The following is a 22,791-nucleotide window of genomic DNA, read 5'->3' on the forward strand; positions in this document are numbered from 1 at the left end:
TTCGAAGACAGGAGTAGGTTGTTTAGTGTCAATCACAAAGCTATTCTGCTTCCCATAAGAGTAAAAGTAAGGCTCCACCTTCTCTAGGAATTAGTCACATATTAAAACATCCATGTATACAAAAGGCTACTATTTTAAAACCTGTCATGAGTAAAAGGTTAAAAAAACCCCAGAAACTGATGGTTGTACCACACAAATTCAGTCTCAACACACAACCTTGTAATTTGATGTCTTAGCTCATTCTAATGCCACATATTTAGTGATTTCACTGCAGAAAGCTTTACTTGTTTAAGAAAACACATGGTGGCTGTAATTTTTTACATTGACTTGTAAAATGTAACCTAGCTTCCAAATGTACTTCCATTGCAGCTTCTTATTTGAATCTTCTACACATCATTTATAAGCAACCTTTCATTAACCAGTAACTTTTTCTAAAGGAGAGTCAGAGGGGTAGGAGGTAAGCTACCCATTCTCTCTAAATAGTACTATACAACCTAATTTAAGTGACATGGAAACCTTAAATCCCTCTGCTACACATGGCACTAGTGTTAATTCTAAGTCTAATGCTTTGCTGCCATAAAGGTAACTGGAATTTGTTTAAGCACTGTTTTCTTGCAGATTTTTACAGCTTGATGGGAAGGCATCTGACAGCAAGTAGAGCCTGGAAACACAAGAATTGTTGATCAGACCTCTGATTAGGTACTTCAAGTCAAAACAAACATTAGCTTTTATCATCTGTCACGACTTAAATCAAAATGGCTTTTCTTTACTTCCAAGTTTGAAGAAAGGTCACATTATCACAGAACAGTAGGGGTTGGAAAGGACCTCTAAAGATCCTCTAGTCCAACCCCCCTGTGCTAAAGCAAGTCAGCCTAGATCAGGAAGGTTGTGCAGATGTGTGTATCTGTCTCCTAACCAGGTCCCATCACCACCCAGAAATTCAAGTTTTGGAAGAGGAGTCAGAAAGAGGCAATGTGCTTACCCCCCAATAATGGTTAGATCATCTTTAATTCTAGCACCTGAAGTTATACAAGGGTTTGCTTAATAATCAAGTTTCAAAGAACTGTTGGACACATTCAGTAAGGTGACAGCTGTGCAATACCACTCAGTATTTCAATATCAGGGAACATACTCTTGAATTGTTTAAACACAATCCACAGAACTCAAAATTAAACAACCATCCACAATTTAACTAAACAATCATTTAAAAGTCTTACAGTTTAATAATTCACATAATGGTCAGTCTTTAGTAAGGGACATTGAAATTCATTAAAACACAACACTAGATTTTACTCTATGGGTGTGTTGGGCAGGCACATAATCGGCCATTCTTGAGTATAACCGGAAGAGTGAGGAGAAGTTTACCACAGTTTGGCAAATCCCACATTTTGTCAGTTAAAAGTGAACTGTGAGAATTAAATACTCATCTTTACATATACACAAGTTATGCTGTGAAAGCATATTTGCTTACAAACATATAAAAATACTTGTTAACTAGTTTGATAAGAAAATAATGTATAAAAGTATATAGCAAAAACATTTAATCATCTCTGACAATGGAAAGATCAAATTCATTTTTATATCACATGAAACAAAAACAGCTACAATTTTAGTTTTCCTTAATCCCTTACCCAGAAATACAAAGGAAGACACAATTTGCTCCAAACAAATGATGTGAAGTTTCTTAATAAGCTGAAATGCCTCGATTCAGAACGAGCTCAGGTATTTGGCCATATCCTAATAGTAGCAGTAATCATCCCGTAGCTGTTCTGGATTCATAAAATAAATACAGTAGACTGTTTTGGCCACTGAAATAAAACTGCAGCATAAATGAGAGATGAAAATTTTTGCTGACAATGAAATTCAGTGTAGGTTTCTTAAGGCTAGCTGAATACTCAAGTCTAATTTATTAAACTGAGGGCAAAAAAAAAGAGCCAATCCGCCCCTTTAAGTATTGTCTATACTTCAATATAGGTCTTTGTAATAGCTAGTGAAATGTCAGAAGTAAAAATAAATTAATTCACAAGAGACAACTTATGCATGACTTCAACACCTTGTCCTACACGGTTTTGTTTCATCTCCTTTGCGAATAAAACTCCACAAGGTGCAAGCTCTTAAGGGAGAGAAGGAAGGATCTGTGGTATTAAAGAAGCAGCCTTAGTGTTTTGTTTTGAAGTTTGCCCCAGGATGACTGAGTCTTCTTCAAGAACTATTCTGCCAGCTCCTTGGACTAAGGCTATTCTGGTGACCACTTTTAGGACATGCACATATAAGGCTAGACCAATACCAGAAGTGATGTAAAATGATGGAAAGAAAAAAAAATAATAATAATCTGGCAGTTGATAGCTTGGTTCTTGGGATTCTCAGAAAATAACACAATGGCAGCCTTTCTTGTCTTTTTCTTTCCGTGTGGGTTCTGGTGAAGGAGGGCACTCTTGTTCTTGAAATTTCCTGAAAACAGACGTTTGAAATTAAATTCAGAAGACAATTTTCAGCTAAATACAATGAAAGAGTATATTTAATGCTACTGTTTTCACACTTTTATAGACGATGGACTTACTTTTGACACACTCAAAACTACTGATTAAATAATTGATCTGTTTGGCTTATTGTTGTGGGTTGGTTTTTTTTTAAGGAACACCATTTTTTACAGAAGGTCAATCTCAGATTTAGTTTATCAGGATAACTTACTGGGTAATCGAGAAAATTCAAGACATTAAGGTGGAGAAATTCTCTTTCAAATAGACATTGCATTTTTCCTAATACACAGGAATGCTTTAGAACGGAAAGCATTGGTCCAAGTTTACAGGTAACAACAAGCAGAACTTCCCAGCAGCTTCCCACTACATTCCCATTCATTTGTCATAGCTATCCATTAACATAGCAACATTAATTACCTAGTCTGATGTTTATCATACCTTATAACTCTGACAAGTTCATGAAAAGCTTGGTCTACATTCAATCTGATTTTTGCTGAGGCTTCCATGTATGTTACTTTAAGCTGCCGTGCTAGCTGCTGACCTTCCTCCTGTGTCACCTGTAACAGACATCAATTATTACATTCAAGGCTTCAGCAAGTTCCTATCAGTAGGCACTACACACACACATCTATGTCCCCTCAAATAGTAATGCTTATTTGGACACAAAATATTTTCCACAGTCCACATAATACAACTGGGAAATAAATTCACATCTTTTCAAATGCAAGTGAAGACTTCTTATTTTTAAAAGTCTCTGCAAAAGACAAAGACTGACCCTCCAGGAATTTCCCTCACTGCAGCTGCTTTGGTCTTGTTATGCAGAACTGAAGACAAGTTTTCCTTAACAGGCAGACAAGAGTCTCTCACTCCTCAAAGCAAGTGCTTCAGCCAACATCTGCTGGATTACTAACAGAACTGTCAACACTACAGCTAAATTCACCTTCTCCCTGCTTCAGCAAAATCTGGAGAAAAAGAAAAATCAGATGACTACTTCTAAAACAAGAACTGGTATTTTGCTTCGGAATCTTTAACAAAGTCACTTTTTAAAAAACCACTATGATACAGCAAAGTATTAATATGGCCAGCTTTTTTAGTGTAGCTTAAATTACAAGAGATCTAAAAATCCACAACGCCTTCAGGCTACCCACAAAGATATTAAAGAAACCCCCTCTACCTCTTGAATGCCTGGGACAACAAAGAAAAAGGAGATGAAGAGGAAATAAGGAGCATCGTGAAGAGTTGGTATAAAGTTTGAAGTGACAAAGAGGAAGGCAGGAAGCCAGCAGACTATTATAGGAAGGAGGAGTAAGTCGGTCAGAGGACAAAACCAAAGGGGAGGACTGCATATTTTTGGATGAAGTAGAAAGATGCGAAGTCAGACCACAGAAGGCCAACCTGCGCAGTGCAAAGCTTCAATGGGAAGGTCACCCACAGGGCCAGGGAGGAAAGGGCAGTATTTAGTGATAAAGGGAAGTACAACAGATCTTGCCAAGACAATGACTAGTGTTAGAGATGTCACAGATTACACTGCTCCCACAGAAAAATATTAAACCAGCACACAGAAAGACTGATAGAGTGCGAACAACAATCAAAAGGTTTATTTTTAATTTAGTTTTGAAAAAGCATCCAGATTTTCACTTAAATTAAAAAGCTACACAGAAATGGAAATAGATGGGAACAGAAAAGTATCATTCACCGCAGTGCAAGACATAGAAGGACATTTTGACTTGCAAAATACTTTCCTAGCAGCTACACATATTATTTGAGAGCTTTCATGGACAGCCTGGTACTATATTCATACATCTACTGCTGAATTGAGGGCTGCTCCCATCAAATCCCCATGAAGCTTTACAAGGAGACCCCAGTACATTGTGCCAACAGTTGGAGTAACTCAAGATGCCATCTGCTGATCTCAAACACTCACAGAGACTCTGCATTTGTTTTCATGTTATTACCATCAGCTGAAGCCAGAAATATCCTCAAAACAACTGAACCTCAAGATCAACTACTGGAGCTGCATTTAACTGCAGGGCACAAAGTGCGAATGACTGGGATCCCTCAATACTTCACTACTGAAAACTGAATGGTATTCAAAGATTTTGCTCTCCTAGCCAGGAGAAATCCACTTCTATTTTCCTCCCTAGCCCCAGATGTTGAAATATCCTTACTTCAAAGCTTATGAAGGCTGCACTTTGAGAAACATTCACAGCTGTTTTCTGGCATATCAGAATCCCTCTAGGTTTGCACTGGAGCTTCCAGAACCTTCTGTGCATCTCTGCCTCATTCAGGAGACAAAACAAAATAGCAACATGGCAGTTTTTGCAAAAGTAACCCCCTTTACTTTTCCTCATCCCTGCATATTCTACTGCAGCCCCAAAGAGTGAGAGGGTAAAGTCTAATAAAAATCAGTAATTGGGAAGGAATGTGTAGTCCTAAGGAGAAACTGAACCCAGTCTTTAAATATACAGTTACTACTTTCTTCATTATTGTACCTCTAACACACTTCACATACAAGTCAAACTAACACTAATTCAGTCAAGCTACACTTCTATGATATTCTGCAGTTGAATTACAGATGCAATATTAAAGTCCTTATTGTATTCACTAGAGTATCTGCAACTGCTTAATTCCAAAACAATCTTTTTGTCACTCTTACAAACGTATTAGCAAGGAGCTTGTGGCCAATTTTAGTGACTTCAACAAAGTCAGTTAAAAAAATAGTTGGTTTTGGGCACACTACCAAAGCAGTGCCAAGGCTGTAAATTAGAGGCCAGAACATACCAGTTCTGTTTTCAAAGCTGAAGGAAACATAAGTACAAACCTGGAAATACTTGAAAACAAAAATATGAATTTACAAATGCTAGTTATCTATAGAAAGCTCAAAATCAGGCAAGCCATGGGAAGATATGCAGGTACAATCCACCTGTGAGAACAGAGGCATCACTGTACATGGCCATAAAATAAACCACCTCAAGAAGTTATTGTCACATTTTCATACAAGTTCACAATATTTAAGAGAACAGCCAAAATGAAGTGCTAACGAATTCTGGCAGGCCATCACCAAGGTCTCTGTACCCACCCACCACTTGGGCCAAGCTGTGAAGCAACGAGTCTGCAAAACCAACATTAACTGCTGTTTACTAGCACTTAGGTTGATGGTGATCGAGGTCAAAGCAGACAGCTGCTCGCTTGGGATCATCAACTTTACTCATCAACTGTCTCTGCACAAACTGAAGTCACATGGACCTCTCTTTAAAAAACCCTGTTTTAAAGGTATCTAGCAGCAGAAATGAACTTAGCATTAGGTCATTGTATTAGTTCCATCATGATGCAAAAGCCAGAGCTAGCATTTAATGAGAGCACCTTCCTGTTGCAACTTGGATGTTCCTTGAAACTCAGCCATCCGGGGAATGATCAGACTTGACCCAGTGTAAGTAAGTGGTTACCTACAAAGTCATCCTGCACTGACAAGTCTACTCCTCCATCAGTAGTGATTATTACTAAAACAACTGGTCCTTGTCTTACTGTAGAAACATCCAGATTTGTCTGAGTTGTTTGGAATTAATCCATTTGAGAGAAAGCCTGATACACAGCATTTACTTTAAGGGAAGAACAGTGAAAGACAGTGCTTCAATTTTCATTTCAGTCACTGATTTGTGACTGATTGGGGAACCTGAAAACCCTGGTGGCTTTATTCTTTATCATACAAATCCCGAAGCTTAATGCTTGTTCATCCTGTAATAACTAATTTTTCTTTGTCAACCTAACCTGTAGTATGCCTCCCATACCACAAAGGAGATAAAGTTACAAGAAGTCTGCTTAACTCAAATTACCCATACAACTATTACTATAGCAAATCACTACTTCAAATTTCCTTTCACTTCTCTTCTTTTGAAAGAGTTGTATTACCCCACTGCTTTAGACTACACCTTTGCTATGCCCCAACACTTCATCAAGATCATACTGTCACCTGCACAGTTCTGCTGTACCACCCAGTTCACGTGTTTCCTGAGGAACGGTTGCCACCACACAAGGATTATTAGTTATGCATCATTTGCTTCTACATTCATGTTATCACAATGACAGTACTCTGCAGTATGTTCAGCTACAAAACACAGTTACTTGCATAAAGGTGTGGTCAGGCCCTCCAGACACCCAAACTTTCATACACATTTAACTCTTTTGTGCTCCAGAAAGATTTGTTTGTCAAATTACCATTTGCTGATCAAAACATACTCTAAATTAAGTTCTCTAACTTAAGTTTCATGCTCTCAGAGGTAGCATCTGTTCTCTATTTCATTGGTTTGCCTCTTGTCTTTCAGGAAAAGGCAGATGCCTAGTACAAGTAGCTTTGCTCTGAAAACCTTATATCCAGCTTCCTGAATTTCTAAAAATGCTACTTAAATTCTGAAGCTGACAAATGTACATTTGTGATTAAAAAAGACTGTGAGATGACTTCCTATAAAACTGCCAGATCAGTAAAAGGACTGCAGTGTGACACTCTAGCCTAGCTGACCAGGTTTTGTTGTAAACAAAGCGAGGCAGACTGAAAATGCAAAAAAAAGTGCAGAGTTCTAGCACTTCTCAAGTTTCTGCCCACAAGTCACAGCCTGGGACACCCCACACCTCCCACTCACCCCAGCACTCCTAATCAAAGTGAGGGAGTAATCTCACCAGCAAACCTGCAGCCAGAGCAGGCTGACATTTTTCCACACCTGGGGAGGCATGGTAGCAGGACTAGCAAGCTAGTGCACCTCACTGACTGGATGTCTGCATCAAGACTTGATATGCTGTAGCAGGAGCCACCCCACCGATGAAGTGAGGACTCTGGCTGCATTTCCCATCCAGTTGATAACATCTAACTGGTTGCTGCTGCCAAAGGCGAGGTCTCACTTACTTCCCCCCACCCCAACTCCTCCCCTCTCTGCCCCAAGCCACAGTCCTTCCCACCCATTCTTTTGAGCGCTGGCACTCTAATCTTTCTGCAAGCTGACTTAAGCCACACAGGTCCCAGAAAGCCATTCCAGCCCATCTTTTTTTCCCTCCTGTCTGGAGAGATGATTCAACTCACAAAGTGCTTGAAGCAAGAGCTAAGGCCAGCAAAGGAAAGAAGGGGAACATGAAGTCAAGAAGGAAGGGAGCCTCTCCCTTCTGGGGGCTGATTATGTCAGCTCAGCATCCCCAAACCACTCCTTCGACTGACTTAAGGCCAACTGAAACACACCATGTGAGAGGGAAGAGTTACGAACACATAACTAGCTGTTTCAGCAAACCCTGAAGCACTTTTGCAGCTGTCTAAGCCCTAGCTCATGATGGAAGTCACAAATCCACCAATTTGCATGTAAATCATGTGAGTGATAGAACCAAAAGTTACACTTGTCAGCATCTAACCAATTAAGGCAAAAAAAACAATCATAAAAAGCAAACGGAATTTTTTGGGACACGTGAAGTTAAGCAATTTGGAAACAGCTGCTTTGAGCTGGAATGTGTAAAAAAGCAGGTAGTAACCAGGTAGAAGGGACTAGCAGGAGAACTGGCAACAGGCACCTCTTTCTTTAAAGGAGAAACTTGTGGTGTAATAACATTAGGAAGGTGGAGGACAAAGAATAAAGTTTCTAGAAAGGAATCTACAGAACTACCAGTTAGATTTGCAGGTATCCTCTGAGAACTGGGGCTGATAGCAATTATATTATTTGCCTCCCAAAGCATGTGGATATTTGTCCTTTAGCAATTACACCTAGCAGGACAGTTCAGTTTTCACCTAAATGCTTTGCATGCCAACATTTGTGCAGGAGGTAAGTTACATGATGCTCCATGACCTGTAAGGTTAAACTTGGGAATTTTTATGGGGGCATGACAGTAACTGACAGGTGGAAGAATTTCACTTCTGCCTCAGACAGCCTGATAGCTCCGTGCACACCTTGAGTACATGACATTACTTCTGATGAGCCTGCGAGTGATGACTATTGTGATTTCATTTTTTGTGACAACTGTTCAAGACAGAATCTTTCAGCATTCATTTTAATTTTGCCACAACCTTTCTACACAGGTTCTGAGGTAAACAGGCTGTGACAACCAAGGGATCAAACTCAACAGGACTTTTTTTCTACTGAAGGTTTAATGTAGTAGTGAAGAAACTCAGTAAAAAGCACCACACTAACTTCACTTAACTGTTTAATGTTATTTATCAATCATGTGTTTGCTACCACGTCATCTTACTGTCTCAGGAGAAAATACTAAACTTCTGAAATAAGTTGCTGAAGATCACAGGTTACCTGCCTGTTCCTTTCCTGCTGATGTAGTAACATTATCTTTCAACTAGAGGTGAGTTTGAAATCTACTAGTTACAAAACTTAAAAGTTTTGTTGCTATACTTCCACCTTTTAAAGGTCTACATCAGCTTTGCAGAAGTGGCCAAATAGAAAACAGTGAATAGGCTGCTCGTTTATACAGAACAGCAAAGAACAGTGGAAGTAGCAGCACTGAAGTCTCGGGACATTACAGCAAGTGCTGGACTGCACTCTGCTTGGCACAGCGTGCTATGGTGAGTAACACAGCAGAGGAATTAGACACGTTCATGCTTGAGTAACCAAGTCATGACAGAAAGCCCTCAACTCTGTGAATAAATTTGGTAACAACGTAACCCCCCTGAGTCAGAGTGGAGATGTGCTGTACTTGGAATGCCATCAACTCGTAAGATTCTTCAAGTACAAACTGAGTGTAGCTGTGTTCCCTGCACTGCAATTACTTTATGATGTCATTTTTTTGTTTGCTTCTTTTCCACACTCTGTTTTGGGGAGGAAAAGTGTAAAGTTTATATAAGAAAATGAGCAGTAACTATCAGCAAATGAATTACCTGTCTTTGGTGGTCCAGATCTGCTTTGTTACCGACTAGAATCATAGGAAACTCATCACGATCTTTCACTCTAAGAATTTGTCGCTGAAACTTATAGATTTCTTCAAAACTGTAAAAGAATAAAAGTACAGCATCAGTGTGCTAATTCATAGATTCTCAGGTTCTGCAGAAGTTCAGAAAAGACGAATCACCTATTTGGACTTGCCTTGCCACACCACACAAACACAGACAGCTGCAGGCCCTCCACCAGTGCCCACTGTTAGAGCATAACCAGTCACACTGGTCACATTCAAACTAAAATAATCCTCAGCTTAGCAGTGTGCTATGCACAGGACTTAGGTGGGGCTTCAGCATAAACAAAACCCTTCACGTGTCTCAATTTAGAGGGGTACAGATGCCAACGTGTGGTAGAGAATCAGAGCGCCACAGTCCTTTCTACAAATACTGACTCTGGTGTTCAACTCTGGTCAGAATATTCTAACTACAGTCTAGAGAGCCTGGTGATCAATATTTTCAGCTGGCAATCTCCACAGCTACTTCTAAGAATTTTAGGGAAAGCCACCAAAGCTGGAAAAATGTATTTCTTGAAAAACAGGGGGACTGAATCAGAAAGCTTTCCAATTATCAACTAAGTTATGCCAGTACTTATACCATTCAAGCAGTAAGGAATATTCCAGCAGTGCTTAATGAAATGTGATCAAACCAGAAAAGTTCTCCAAGGAAAGTACACTAATCAAGCTAATTCTGGCCTAAGCAAAGATTTTTTGAAGGAAAAAAGAACTAAAAAAAATAAAAACCACTGTTTTCAAGTAAACACAAAACTATATCACTCCATAAGGAGCTTCAGCACAGATGCTTGCAGACAATTACATATCCTTTGAGCACATTCCAGTTATATATAGTCCGAAGCCATTGACACTTAGGTTTGCAAGCTAAAATTTAAAAGCAAGATGATCATCAGTAAGAAAGTTGCATTAAAAGGTAAATAAATTACACAGTCAGACATTGTCATACGAGGATGGATATTAGCCCATCCATATAAAGCAGTCATAAGAAAGGTGAGAAGGAAGGTATGCCACTTAGCACAGCTGGCCCTCCATTTATATATGTTGTTTTAAAACTCTGCTAGCTAAGAAGCCTGTAGCAACTAGAGAAAGTTTCTAGATTTCTTCTTGCTTCAGAATTCCTTCCCAGCACACAAGCAAGCAAGACAGACACCGCTAGCAGATACTCCACTAACATACAAGGTAAGTCTTTAATCAAATGGATATCAGAACAAAAATGAAAATCTGCACTTCAGAGATCTTTGAAAGACTTCACAGGAGAGAAACATGCAGGTTTAATGTGTTAAAGCCTGCTTAAAATCAAGGCAGACTCTTATCCAGAAGAGAAAACAAAACCTTAAGACTTTTAGACAAACCAAAGAGTTCACATGATGACTTCAAAAAAATCCACTGCTCTGCAGCAAAAATATTTATGTTAACACAAGTGCTTATTATGTCTTAAATTCAAAAATCCAGACCTCTGACAGAAGTTTAAGAGTTTCTTCAGGAAAGCACATCCAGATAAACTTGTAAATTTAGCAGCATTCTTAAGTGCAAGATACAGAGCTGTTAAGGTCAGAAATTATAGAGTCTAGACTGAATGCATAAGGAAGGGAGAAACCAGAACATTTCTTTCCATCATTTTATTGCTCTTCTGTTGCAATTCCAAACAAGTGGAAAGACAGATCCCTGAACACTTCTCCTTTATCACTATCTATCCGATTAGCTCAATGAAAGAAAATCAGTCAAAATGTTAAGTGATGGTCTGCATATACATGGCAGTTTCCTACAGTGAACAGGATCTACTTGACTAAGCTCTGTGAGCTTCTAAAAATGTTTCATCTCAACTCTGTGGTGAATCAGTTATGCAGGTTCCAGTCAATTCACAGGAGGAAGAAGAGCAAGTGCTGCCTACAAGAGAGCACAGAGACATTCTCCAACCTGGAAACACCCGCACAGAAATCAGAGGCAGCCACTCAGTTCTGACAAGCATACAGCAAGGGCACGTTTCTAAGAACTGCTCAGACATCAGAGCACGTTGCCCTAAGTTCAAATTTCTGTCATTTCCAGGGAAGTATTCTGGACTGCACAGAAGTGTTTCAACAGCTGTCATTTTTTAGTGTATGCTTTGAAGTAATGTAATGCAAAAGACAGATGCTTTCAGTAAGTGATTGGTTTAAAATGAGGTTTCATCAGTGCTGAAAGATCATCACACCACAGAATCTAAGAGTGAATGCATATTTAGTGTTTCAGTTTCAGATTATTTCAACAAAGGATAGGTAATTCATTATAACCTCTCTTTAATAACTTGACATCAGGCTTACCTTCCTCTGTCCGTGACTGAGAAAACAAGCAGAAAACCCTCCCCTGTCCTCATGTACTGTTCACGCATGGCTCCAAATTCTTCTTGTCCTGCTGTATCTAGAACTGAACATAAGCAAAATGTTGATTACTACAGTTCATGCTCTTAGAGTACAGATTGAGGAAAAAAACCCCACACACATAAGGCATAAGCACTTCAAATCCCATTAATAAAACAAAGGTAGGTGTCTTTTTCAGCTGCACCCTTACATAAAAACCATGTGCTGGTACAGTTTACCTGCACTACATTGCATGCATACAGATGGAAACAGAGGCACCAGGAGCTGCAGGCTGCGAGCATCACACTTCAGCCAGGCTACTTACTGTCCAAGCGCGCAGCTCTCTCGTCTATCACACATTGCTTGGTGTATGAGTCTTCGATCGTTGGATCATAATCCGTAACAAAATAGGACTGTGGAAAATAAAACAAGTTTGTGTGTAAGACAAGCACATCCAGGAAACTCATCAAGTCAGAGGCTAAAACTGTATGCCTGCAGCTTAGAGAAGATGAGCAGCTTTCATTCCCATACATATCAAATTCCTCCTTCTCTGTGCTCAATGCACTATCCTGACAGTTCAGAAATCAAGCCCATCAGGCATGTATGCACTCAGACGAATGGCACAGTACAGAAGGAGTACTACCTGTGTATATTATTCAGTTCTATAAGTCAGTAAGGAAATCAGAGCGCTTTAAAAACTACACACTGGCTCCTAGACGCAAAAAAACAGGGTTTGTTCTTGCAGTAAGAAGGTATCATCAAAAATAGGAATGTGTCTTCTTATTCACATCAAAATTAACAGTTCTCACTGAAGCATCTTTCCCATCACACAAATTCAAACCGAATATCAATAAGACAGCACTCTGTTCCTCCAAACTTAGCAATGTCAAGCAAACAGATCTCATGGCAGAGAAAATAACAACAACAAAAGAAGTAACTGAAATTACAGCACTAGTCCAACTAAGCTTCTCCAGACACATCACTGCCTGTGCAGAATACAGTTAACTCTGTTCTTGCAGATACAGCTTTATTACTGTGCTTGCCTTTGTTCTTGTCCAGTTCCAATTTGGAGCTGCCCACAAGGGCTGCATGCAGTACCCTGTCCTGACTGCACCCAGCTGACCCTCAATATTTGGCCATGACTGTACTGAGTTACTGGTTTAACAGCATGGACATGGGCTCCTCAGCAAAGCTCATCAACTGAGCTGCAGCTGCCTCATTGGGAGGAACACATCACCAGTCACAACACACTTTACCAGCTGTGAATACTATATATAACTTATGCTCACATACCACAACCTCACCATCACGCAGTTGGCTAAGGAAGAGTATGTACAGGTTCCTGTTGATCAATTAATTTAGGTCTGGCATCACACTGAAAAACTGCTGACCCCTAAAGCAGAGACACTGAACAGTTCTGCACACCTCCTTTGCATTTTCAGTAGACATCAGTAAACTGTCCTCTCCAGATACACCTACACACTAGTCTCAGTCAGTCTGCATCAACGGCACCACCGTGTAACCATCTACCTTTAGGAAGGGGCAACATTAAAACAACCATGTTCCTTCTCTGAAGAGGATAAAATCCTAGCAATCTCTCCCACCACAGATACTTGTGACACACAAGATGCTATAATTCACCCCTTTCTCAACATGTTCATCTAAGTTGCTCATTTATGGTAAGAAATGGTTTCTCTCTTTTAGAACATTCACACAGGTTAGGTAATTCTCCTCCTCTACCACCCACCCCACAGTCCCAAAAATCCCCCCAAAAATTCAAACAAGTCAACAGGCCTGAGACCCTAAATGGAGCACACAAATAAACAGAGTTTTCCAGCAGAAGCGTGCCCATTTGCAGACAGCAGAACATCTCACCATGGAACAAGCCCCCAGAAGATGCTGTACCAACTACAAGGAGTCCCTTTACCTGGCTTCTCTGAAGATTTAAAGACAGAAAGAACAGAGTCTTCAAAATTGTTCTTATGTTTTCTGCTGCCTGTATCCATGAGTCAAAAAGTGCTATCCAGGAACTTAACCAACTTTTTGAGGAATTATTTTATTCATAAACTATAAATTAGGTCTTCTGTGGCCTTTACCAAACTTTGACAAGATGAAGAGAAATTCACTTACATGAACATACAAATCTGTAAATAAAATCATTTACAGAATCTGACTTTAGAAGAGATGATCCCAAGGAAAGGAATTTAAGTCCTGAGTTTCATTAAAGAAATAAAGTATTTATAAAAAAAAAATCCAACACCTTAGGTGACTAAAAAGTGGTCTCACTATCACCCTACCTAAAATGAAGGGTTTGACTTGGAATAAAAAGCATGCACTTTTAAGTTACTCTCTATGCCTCTCCAGCTTCAACTTTCATTTCTCTGTCCTGCAGAACTCAAAATTACTGTCTGATCCATTACATCTATGAAGTGGTAACGTATGCCAAGTTTTATTTAAAAGGGAGAATTTGGAATCAATTTAATTTATTCTCATGCATCAGTATTAATAGTCTACCTACAGCAGCAAGTTTGTCTCCAACAAGGGCAGAGTTCTTCACTGAGAGAGGCTACAAAAAGAAAACAATAGTAATCTCAGAGGAATTCTTCATATTTTCCTTATCTGTCCAAGGGCCAAGAACTGCAGTATGTTCTGTATTCTCCAGGGCACCTCTGTGATCCCCTCCACCCTTTGCCTTTTTTTATTTTGTGCTTGAAAAAACCAAAACTATACACAAAGTGAGAGTGCCAGATGAGACAGAGACACGGAACAGGATTCTCCCTCAAAAAAGGGAATGAGACTAAGAGACACATCTCAAGTTCAGAATGAGCACATGCCAGAGGTTCCCCATTTAATACGTCTCTTATGACCAATTTCTTCCCTCTCATGGAGCTGTGCTGCCAAATCTGCTGTCACGGCCACTACAAGAGAGGTTTGTAAGGCAATTAGCATTGTGGTTTACCTCCAGGTGATGGACAAAGCTAATGTGCCTGAAACAGCTGCTGTTTTTGAAGGAGTCTTCCCAAATTGCACTGGGACTACTTGCTGCAGGGAGCTCACCAATCACAGTTTGCAGACCTTACTCAGACTGGGTTGACTTATAAAAATTAGATGTACCAGATGCAGTATTTATCAGTCTGAGCAGAAATGGACCTTACTGCTGCTGTACAGGCAGTGTTTAAAGATTTAAAGGATGGCAGAGCATATCCTGAAACACTATATGAGGCTGTACCTTCACTTCTGGATGCCATCCTTAAACAGTGGGACAGACCCAGCAAGCACAAGGCCATACTCCAGTATAAGTAGCTTTGTAGAGGTCAAAGAGTTGTTAGTCCCTTAAAAGACTAACAGGAGTGCAATTCCAACAGATGCAAACTAGTGCCAGTGTACTGGCCTTAAACTGACACCAAGTCTAGCCAAACTAGAGGAGCACATGCAGGCCACAGTGTTTGTGTACCCAGTCCTGCCTACTGCTGTCTCCCCTTTATGAAAGATGCACATGCAAGTCCTAACACTTCAAAGCAGTTGCCCTGCTAAGCTACAGAAATGCTGTAGATCTGATATTTGTCTCAGACACCAACTGATAAAATGCACATCAGGCCACTCTCTAGGGTGATCCATCATAGATCAAGGTGTCAGATTTGCTCTTCTAGAAACAGTTGAGTTTCTATGATAAATCTGAGGAGCTAGACACAGTACTGCACATGAGGCCTTACCAGGGCAGAGTAGAGGGGGAGCAGAATCTCCCTCGACCTGCTGACCACATTCTTCTTGATGTATCCCAGAATGCCACCGGCCTTCTTGGCCACGAGGGCACGTTGCTGGCTCATGGTTAGTTTATTATCAATCAGGACTCCCAGGTCTGTCTCTGCAGAGCTGCTCTCCAGCAGGTCAATCCCCAGCCTGTACTGGTGCATGGGGTTGTTCCTTCCCAGATGCAGGATTCTGCACTTGTCCTTGTTGAATCTCATGAGGCTCCACTCTGCCCAACTCTCAAGCCAGTCAAGAACTGATCCCTGTGGAACTCCACTGGCCACAAGCCTCCAACTCAATTCTGTGCCACCAATCACCACTCTCAGGGTTCTGTCATTCAGTCAGCTCTCCATCCACTCACCCACTTTCTAGAAAAGAAATGAGAAGCTGACCCCAGTAGACTCATCAACTACTCCATTTACCCAAAATATTAAGCAACACATTTTCTGCCTGCCAAGGACACAAGGCCCTTTTTTTTGGAAAACAAAGCAAAACAAAACAAATCCCGTAATACCCAATTAAAACAACCCCAACAATCACATCACATCATCCCCATCACCTATATCACTTGTAGTTGGGCAACACAACCAAAATCCCTCCCTATACAAACACTTTGCATGTTAAAAGCGTATTTCCAACACAATCTCCTGACCTTTGCAGGAACTTCTACTTTTGGTGCTCAGGAACAATGACATTATAATACTGAAAACTTATTCTAGCAGTCTTTCTCCATTTAAGGTAATAGCAATTCCTAAATCGTTGTTTCAGTCACTCAGGTCTTTTGGCAAGGAGAATGTGTGAAAATCTGCTTTGAGTTAATTATCTTTCTCCTTTGTAAGGCTGCCTTTAATATACATAAGGGAATTCCTCCATTAGCTGGACTCATTTATAAGCTCAGGAGTCCCACTCCATAAATTAATAAAGACAACTAAGTAAGTAAAGGTATCTTACATGGAAAGATGGAGAACCCCAGTGCAGTTTCATAGCGCTTATCCAGTTTTTTGTATTTACTTTCATAGGGTCATCAACAGTTCATGAGCCGAAAAGCCAGTGGATTACTTTCTTGTGCAGCCACATTTAAGTTTTAAGGCAAGAGCAATGGGGAGCTGCTATAAGCTGCAGCCCAGAGGCTGGTTGTATAATGTGCTTGTTATCTGTACTCAAAGCTTGAAGGATATACAATGAAAGGCAGCCCAGCATAGTGAAAGCACTCCACTACCACTAAGTTAAAGGAGTGGTACATGCCAAAATACATATTCAACCTTGCTGTGTCTATAATCTGTTTATATTTACTAAATATACACTTAATGCTTCAAAGATCTACTAGTCATTTATTTAAATTTTTTCCAGATTAAGTTTAGCTTTTTGGTTTGAACTCAGTGCAAGCAAGGAAACAGGAGGGTTTCCATCCTCCAGCTGAAGTTACAGACCAGCTCTGGATTTAAATAGCACCTACAATTTCAGCATTGCAAATAGCTCCAAAATCCTTCCTAGCTCTAATCTATAAGTTAGAACTGAAAACAAACATGTTACACATCAAAGCTTCAGACTATATTCCCAAATACTTGAAATACATGATCCCAAGACATGTGCTAGGTTGTAAGCACTACTTGACAGAATATTTCTTTTGACAGTTTCTCCTCTGAATACCTCTAACACCATCATCTCTTCTCTAGGTTTCTCCTCATTTCTCAGAACTTCACTAGACCCGCAGCTTCACTAACATCTATCTGCTCCTGTTCCACTCAACAGTCATAAAGCCAACACGGGATCTGTAGTGACATTCCTTCACCATGGCTTAGAACAAATAACAGTATCACCTAAAGTCCTATTACACGCCACATTTTTCTGGGTTAGGTATTTCTGACTTGATCAAGAACAAGCCTGACCAACAGCTAACCAGCCTTCTTCACTGACTTTTTTTTCCCTGGTGTTTGTTCCAAATCACAGGGAAAAAAAAAAAAATCTATGCCAGAGGTTAAGGCCAGAATTGCAGTGCCCTGGCTAGCTGGTCAGACCACAAGCATATACCTTTCCATTGGAGGTACCTGGCTACACTGTAAAAGTCTTCTCAGACCACAAATTAAGACCTAAATGACTGACTGCAAAAATCAGTTTGTAAGCTTCACTGCTTTGCCATCTGTGGAAATCTCACATCCTCCACCTTCAGCTCTTCCACCTAAGGGAAGTGACACATCAGCCAAGCCTATAGAATGACCATGATGTTACACTGTGCCCTTCTCCAGGCTGCAGAGGAGACTAAAGACCGCTTCAAGGAGTTTCCATCTACTTTTACATCCCCATCCCTAGAGCAGCACTTCCTATATGAGCACAAGGTTTGGTGTAACCACAGATGTGTTCCATGTAGTGAGTGGCAGTAACCTGCCACTTCACTCAAGCCCTACACTAGATCCCCTTTCCAGAACCTACCTGCCCAGCAGAGCCTCAGCACCTGAAGACATTAACTGAAGAACCTCCTTTTAGTAGGACAAAGGAGGCTCTTCAAGTCATTTTAAAGAAATATTTAAGTTGGCTAGCTAGAAAGCAAGGGAAACATGCAGGAAAAAAAATGAATCTATTTCTGAAAACAAACTTAAACCCAGACAGCATTTCAAAATAAAGAAACAGACATGGCAAAACATACAAATTTAGTATTTTGCAGTGCCTCTGTACTTGGGTCACAACAAAAACAAACAAGACCAGCATACCACTGATTAGATAGCCTGTGACAAGCTTGTTAAATACTTACCATATGCCTCCCAAAGAGCAGGTGGCTCCCTAGGACCTGGTGGCTTTCAGACAGGATTAATGGGTTAGTGTTGTGGGAGCCGAGATAGATGCCGTCAGGGCTGACAACAGGCAGTGCCACCTCTGCAAAGGGCATCCCACGAGACACCACCAGAAGGGCTGCAGGAGCTGCTCACAGCAACCCCACATCCCTTTAAGTAGAAGTGCTTGATGTGCCTTGCTGGCATAAACAGTCATCCTTTGTAGAATGCTGGAGTATTTTGAACATTGGGAAGAGTAGGGAACCAAGGGTCTAGAGCTATATTGATAGAGCTCAGACTGCAGAGATAGTGAATAAGACATTGGATTATGTTACAGAAGGCCAGGTGTATCCTCCTTCAATTACCCCATATTCATACAAATCTTTAAGTTACTTTCTTTTTATTACACAAACAGTAAGAGCACCTGCTCCTTTATTCTGCAAAGATAAATTAAGAGATAGTCAGTGCTTGTAAGCAATCAATGATGCTTCCTGCAATTTACTTCCCACTGCTCTGATGTATACTGCCAACATCATTATGGCTATCCAGGGAAACAGATGTCATTTGTAACTACCATTATTGCAATTACCCAGTGATGTGAAACACTTGATAATTCCATGAACAGTGAAAACAGAGACAGAGCAAGAAGAGGATTAAGCTGAAGAAAGTTAGAGAGAAAGATGCCACGAGCCATATAGAAGCTAAATCCTTTGGAAATTCATAGACAAATTGAAAAGTCTTTATTTGTTCCTTAAGAACTAGCATTACATACTTATGTAATACTGGTATTTATGACTAAGTACACACTTAATCAAATCTTGGTGGTTCTGTTAAATAGGAAAATCGTAGTGGAGAATGGAAAGTTGTTGAATAACCCATCACGGCCTCAGAGTGAATCCACTAGGTTATTCCCCAAAACATTAATCTGAAGGCTTCTAGAAGAGGTAGAGATCTTAATTTCTGAGTAAGAATTTGTAGGATACAAAACCAAACATCTGACTTGCTTAAGTACAGGTAAGTTTTCCCCTTTAACTTTTTTATCCAACACAAGGACAGTCAGGACCTTGTGCTTAGACTAGAAACACTAAAGAAGACAGGACTCGGTCCTATTACACAGCTATCTACTCTTCCCTCTCCTCCCACTCCACTCCCTACACTTTCATATACAAGGATCACTGAATAAGCACATCAAAAAAGGAAACCACTAAGAAATTTGTGTCCAGTGCATAGGAATATTTACTGCACATAGTCTAATAAAACACAGCTCTTTTCTTTACAGGCTTTGTTGTGGTCACTACCCAAAGTACCTAAAAGCAAAACTAACTTGGTTTCCCTCAAAGGTGTTGGGAAACATAAGTTAGGATGGAGAAAGCAAGGTGGGAAAGGGTACAGAGGATGAAGTGCCTTTAATCTGAATTCTAAGTACCTTTTATTTTTTTATTTCCCAAACGAACACTTTAACTTTGTATCTGTAAAACACAGTTGTTTCCAATGATGCTTCTCTAGACAGCTGTACACTTCGAACTGTGGCTGAAACCTGTGGGATTTCAGCAGGACTGATTCACATTAGGGATTTAAGAACCATGTTGGTTCTGGAGCATCGACTTATTGTGCAGACCCCACAGTCGACTAAGACTCAGGAAGATGAAAGTCTGAAATTCAACTTTTGTGCTCCAAAATGGAACATCCTTCATCTCTTTACACCTTTCAACACTACCAAAAACCTGTCTGTTAGTTTCTGGCTTTTCTCCAACTGCTACTTAAAATAAAGCAGCTTTACCTTCTCCAACCCCACCTGGACTGCAGCAGCAGAGGAAAGAATCTCACTTCTATTGCCTCTCAAATCTGACAACCCAGGTCACGATTTGCAAAACAGCTCAGCTTACAGGCAGAACTAGATGATCTTTTGAGGTCCCTTCCAACCCTTAAGATTCTGTGAAATCTGCAGAGCTTAACGGTTAAACAGGTAATTACAAGATTATGTGAAAAAAAATTAAGAATCCACCCAGAGACAAAAGATTAGCTTAGGGAAAAGAAATTGTCTTTGAAACATAACTAAAGCATCCTCCCTGTGCATGTTTAAGTCATAGAGGTTTAAAGAATAACTGTTACAGCTACTTTACTGAAAAGTTACTTTCTTGAGCTACTTTATTGAAAAGCCTTTTCAGTAACATCCTGACAAGCTTAAACATAGACAACTCTTGTAAAGCATGAATGCATCCTCAACACTTGCAATTATGGACAGAGTGGATACTGGTTACACACATGTAACATGAACACTGATGAAAGAGGTTTTTTCATATGTGTTTTGAAGTGCAGATGAAGATGTTTGATACTTTTTTTAAAAAGACAGTATTTTAAATCTCCTTTAAGTAAATTTTCACCTTCTAAACTCAAACTCAATCTGTACTGTGTTTATGTCCCCTTTCAGTTACTAGCTTACAGTTCTCCACACTGTCCATCAAGTCAATATTAGGTTCCTACCAGCTTGTGAACATTTGCCACCAATTTACAATTCTCAAATTTCTCAAACTCAAACCACACCAAATACATACACGCAGACCCCCGGTTTAGGCAATATGTGCATTAAACTTTGGCCTCTTGAATACTTCCTGGTGATGCAGTTTTTATTACTCAAGATCAGAGAATGTACACTTTCACTGTCTATTAAAACTTCTTTGTAATGCCTTGAATTAATGTCTACTATTGCCAGTAAGCACCTACAGAATTCTTTGAAGGCAACTATGCAATTTCTCAAGTCAAAACATGTCTGACTGTAAACTGTACTGAAAGCATAGATGAGTCTTGATTTTATTTAATGTCATATTTGCTTCACAGTAAATATGTGCAAGAACTATGAATACATCAAGTACTCAATCTTCCTGATCTTGGCCACTTGAAATTCAAGGACTGTTTAAAATCTTCACTACATACTATCTCTTCATCTATAACATTTTATCAGCTTCAGACAGTTCTCAATGTAGCAGCTCACACAAGCTTTTCAGGATGAACTCAGGTTTTTATCTCAAGAGGCCCATGTTATTTTTTTAGAAGTATGTATCAGATTTTAGGATATGTGCATAATCAGATAATGGGGAATATAGCTATAAGTTATAAGAAAGTAAGGTTATTAGAAAAAAAATCCCCAGTAGGGCAGAAGTAAAGTTACTGGAATACCTTTTCTCATACACAGGAAACTGTTAGAATACCTCAAGATACAAGGTGTAATGTAAGAGCTTTTGATTTTTAAATGTAAGTACAGTACCAGGGTAAGACAATCAGTCAAAATAGCTCTTCACTTCAGTAACTTAAACCCAACCAGAGTCAGCAACAGACTTCAGATCAGAGGCTATGAGGAGACCTATGTTTAGGGTATTTACAGTCTATTAGAGAAGCTACTCCACAGCTTCTTGAGGAACATACCGCAAGAACTGAAACACAAGTTGGAAAAAAAATGACTCCATGGAAAAATAGTAATTTTTTTTTTATACCTTTTGGATTTTAGTACTGTTAACTCTTGCTTCATGTTTTAAGTACCTGAAGATGTTTGAGCCCCGAGACTCTACAGCAAGCTACGGTCAAAAATTTCTGAAGTTCATGCCATTCTTATTCCAAAAGTAGGAAGTAAAGATTTGTTTTAGCTAGTAAGAGCCTTTTCCTACTATTACTATTGCATTTCAGTTCTCTACAACACCAGGCACTATCCTCAGTTGTGTAGGTTTGTAATAGTTTCAAAGCAGATCTGGGCTCAGACCACAGTTTGTGAGAAAGAGACGGGTAGAAAGCCTGAGGAGGCAAGTTCTCTATTCTTCCTCCTAAAACATCTGTTTAACACAGAGATACAGACAGGTTAACTAGTTCATTAAACCCAAAGCTTACAGTATTTTAATTTTTTTTAAAATCCCCTAAATTCTAGTCAACTGTAAACCATCTTTAAATGCCTAGAGAATTCAATAAAGCTCACAGCATATCACTAAAAGATGCCTTTTCCCTCAACTCTAATATATATAGTAAAATATTTATATATCTATATAAAACCAAATCTATGTATAAAGTGTCACACAGGGATTGAACCAAAAGAGGGAAAGTTTCCTAAGTTTTCATCATACTACTACATCTGTTAGAAAAGAAACACAGAATCATTAATACATAGGTAAATAAAAGTTAAGATGACTCTTTCAGAGCTGGTAACACATCTCATTTATACCTTGAGTTCACTAGAATCATAGACAATACACTAGTTCCCGTACTGTAACTTTTTCATATTACCACAGTGAAACACATAGAACTTTTGAACATCAGCTTGGACAATATCCAACATGAAAACATTCAGCTTCATTAGCAAAGCCTAGAGTGCTTTATTTTTCAAAGATTTACTAACGGATCATTAGAAGCTAATTACTTTGGAAAAAAAGGCTATAAAATAGCATTTATATCTAATAAGAACTATTGTGTCAGAAGATAAGCACAGCTCTTATAGCTTTATTTGTCCAAATTACGTATTTATTCAACTCCAACCTTTGGCCTGAGACT

The 22,791-nt window shown here is 39.6% G+C and overlaps 1 protein-coding gene across 2 annotated transcripts in view; it reads right to left on the reverse strand.

The window, feature by feature from the left end:
* Window positions 1-989: 989 nt before the first annotated feature.
* The window catches only part of RRAS2 (RAS related 2), a 41,717-nt gene continuing 19,915 nt past the window's right edge, over window positions 990-22,791 (reverse strand). For both annotated transcript variants that reach the window (XM_061999620.1, XM_061999619.1), the window contains exons 2-6: window positions 12,066-12,153; window positions 11,705-11,807; window positions 9,337-9,445; window positions 2,919-3,037; window positions 990-2,451 (exon numbers count right to left, since the gene is read on the reverse strand). In XM_061999620.1, the coding sequence (XP_061855604.1) occupies window positions 2,364-2,451; window positions 2,919-3,037; window positions 9,337-9,445; window positions 11,705-11,807; window positions 12,066-12,153 (507 nt within the window). In that variant the 3' untranslated portion in view covers window positions 990-2,363. The remainder of the gene's footprint in view (window positions 2,452-2,918; window positions 3,038-9,336; window positions 9,446-11,704; window positions 11,808-12,065; window positions 12,154-22,791) is intronic.

The sequence above is a fragment of the Colius striatus genome, chromosome 7, assembly GCF_028858725.1.
Source record: "Colius striatus isolate bColStr4 chromosome 7, bColStr4.1.hap1, whole genome shotgun sequence".
In the NCBI taxonomy this organism is placed as follows: Eukaryota; Metazoa; Chordata; class Aves; order Coliiformes; family Coliidae; genus Colius; species Colius striatus.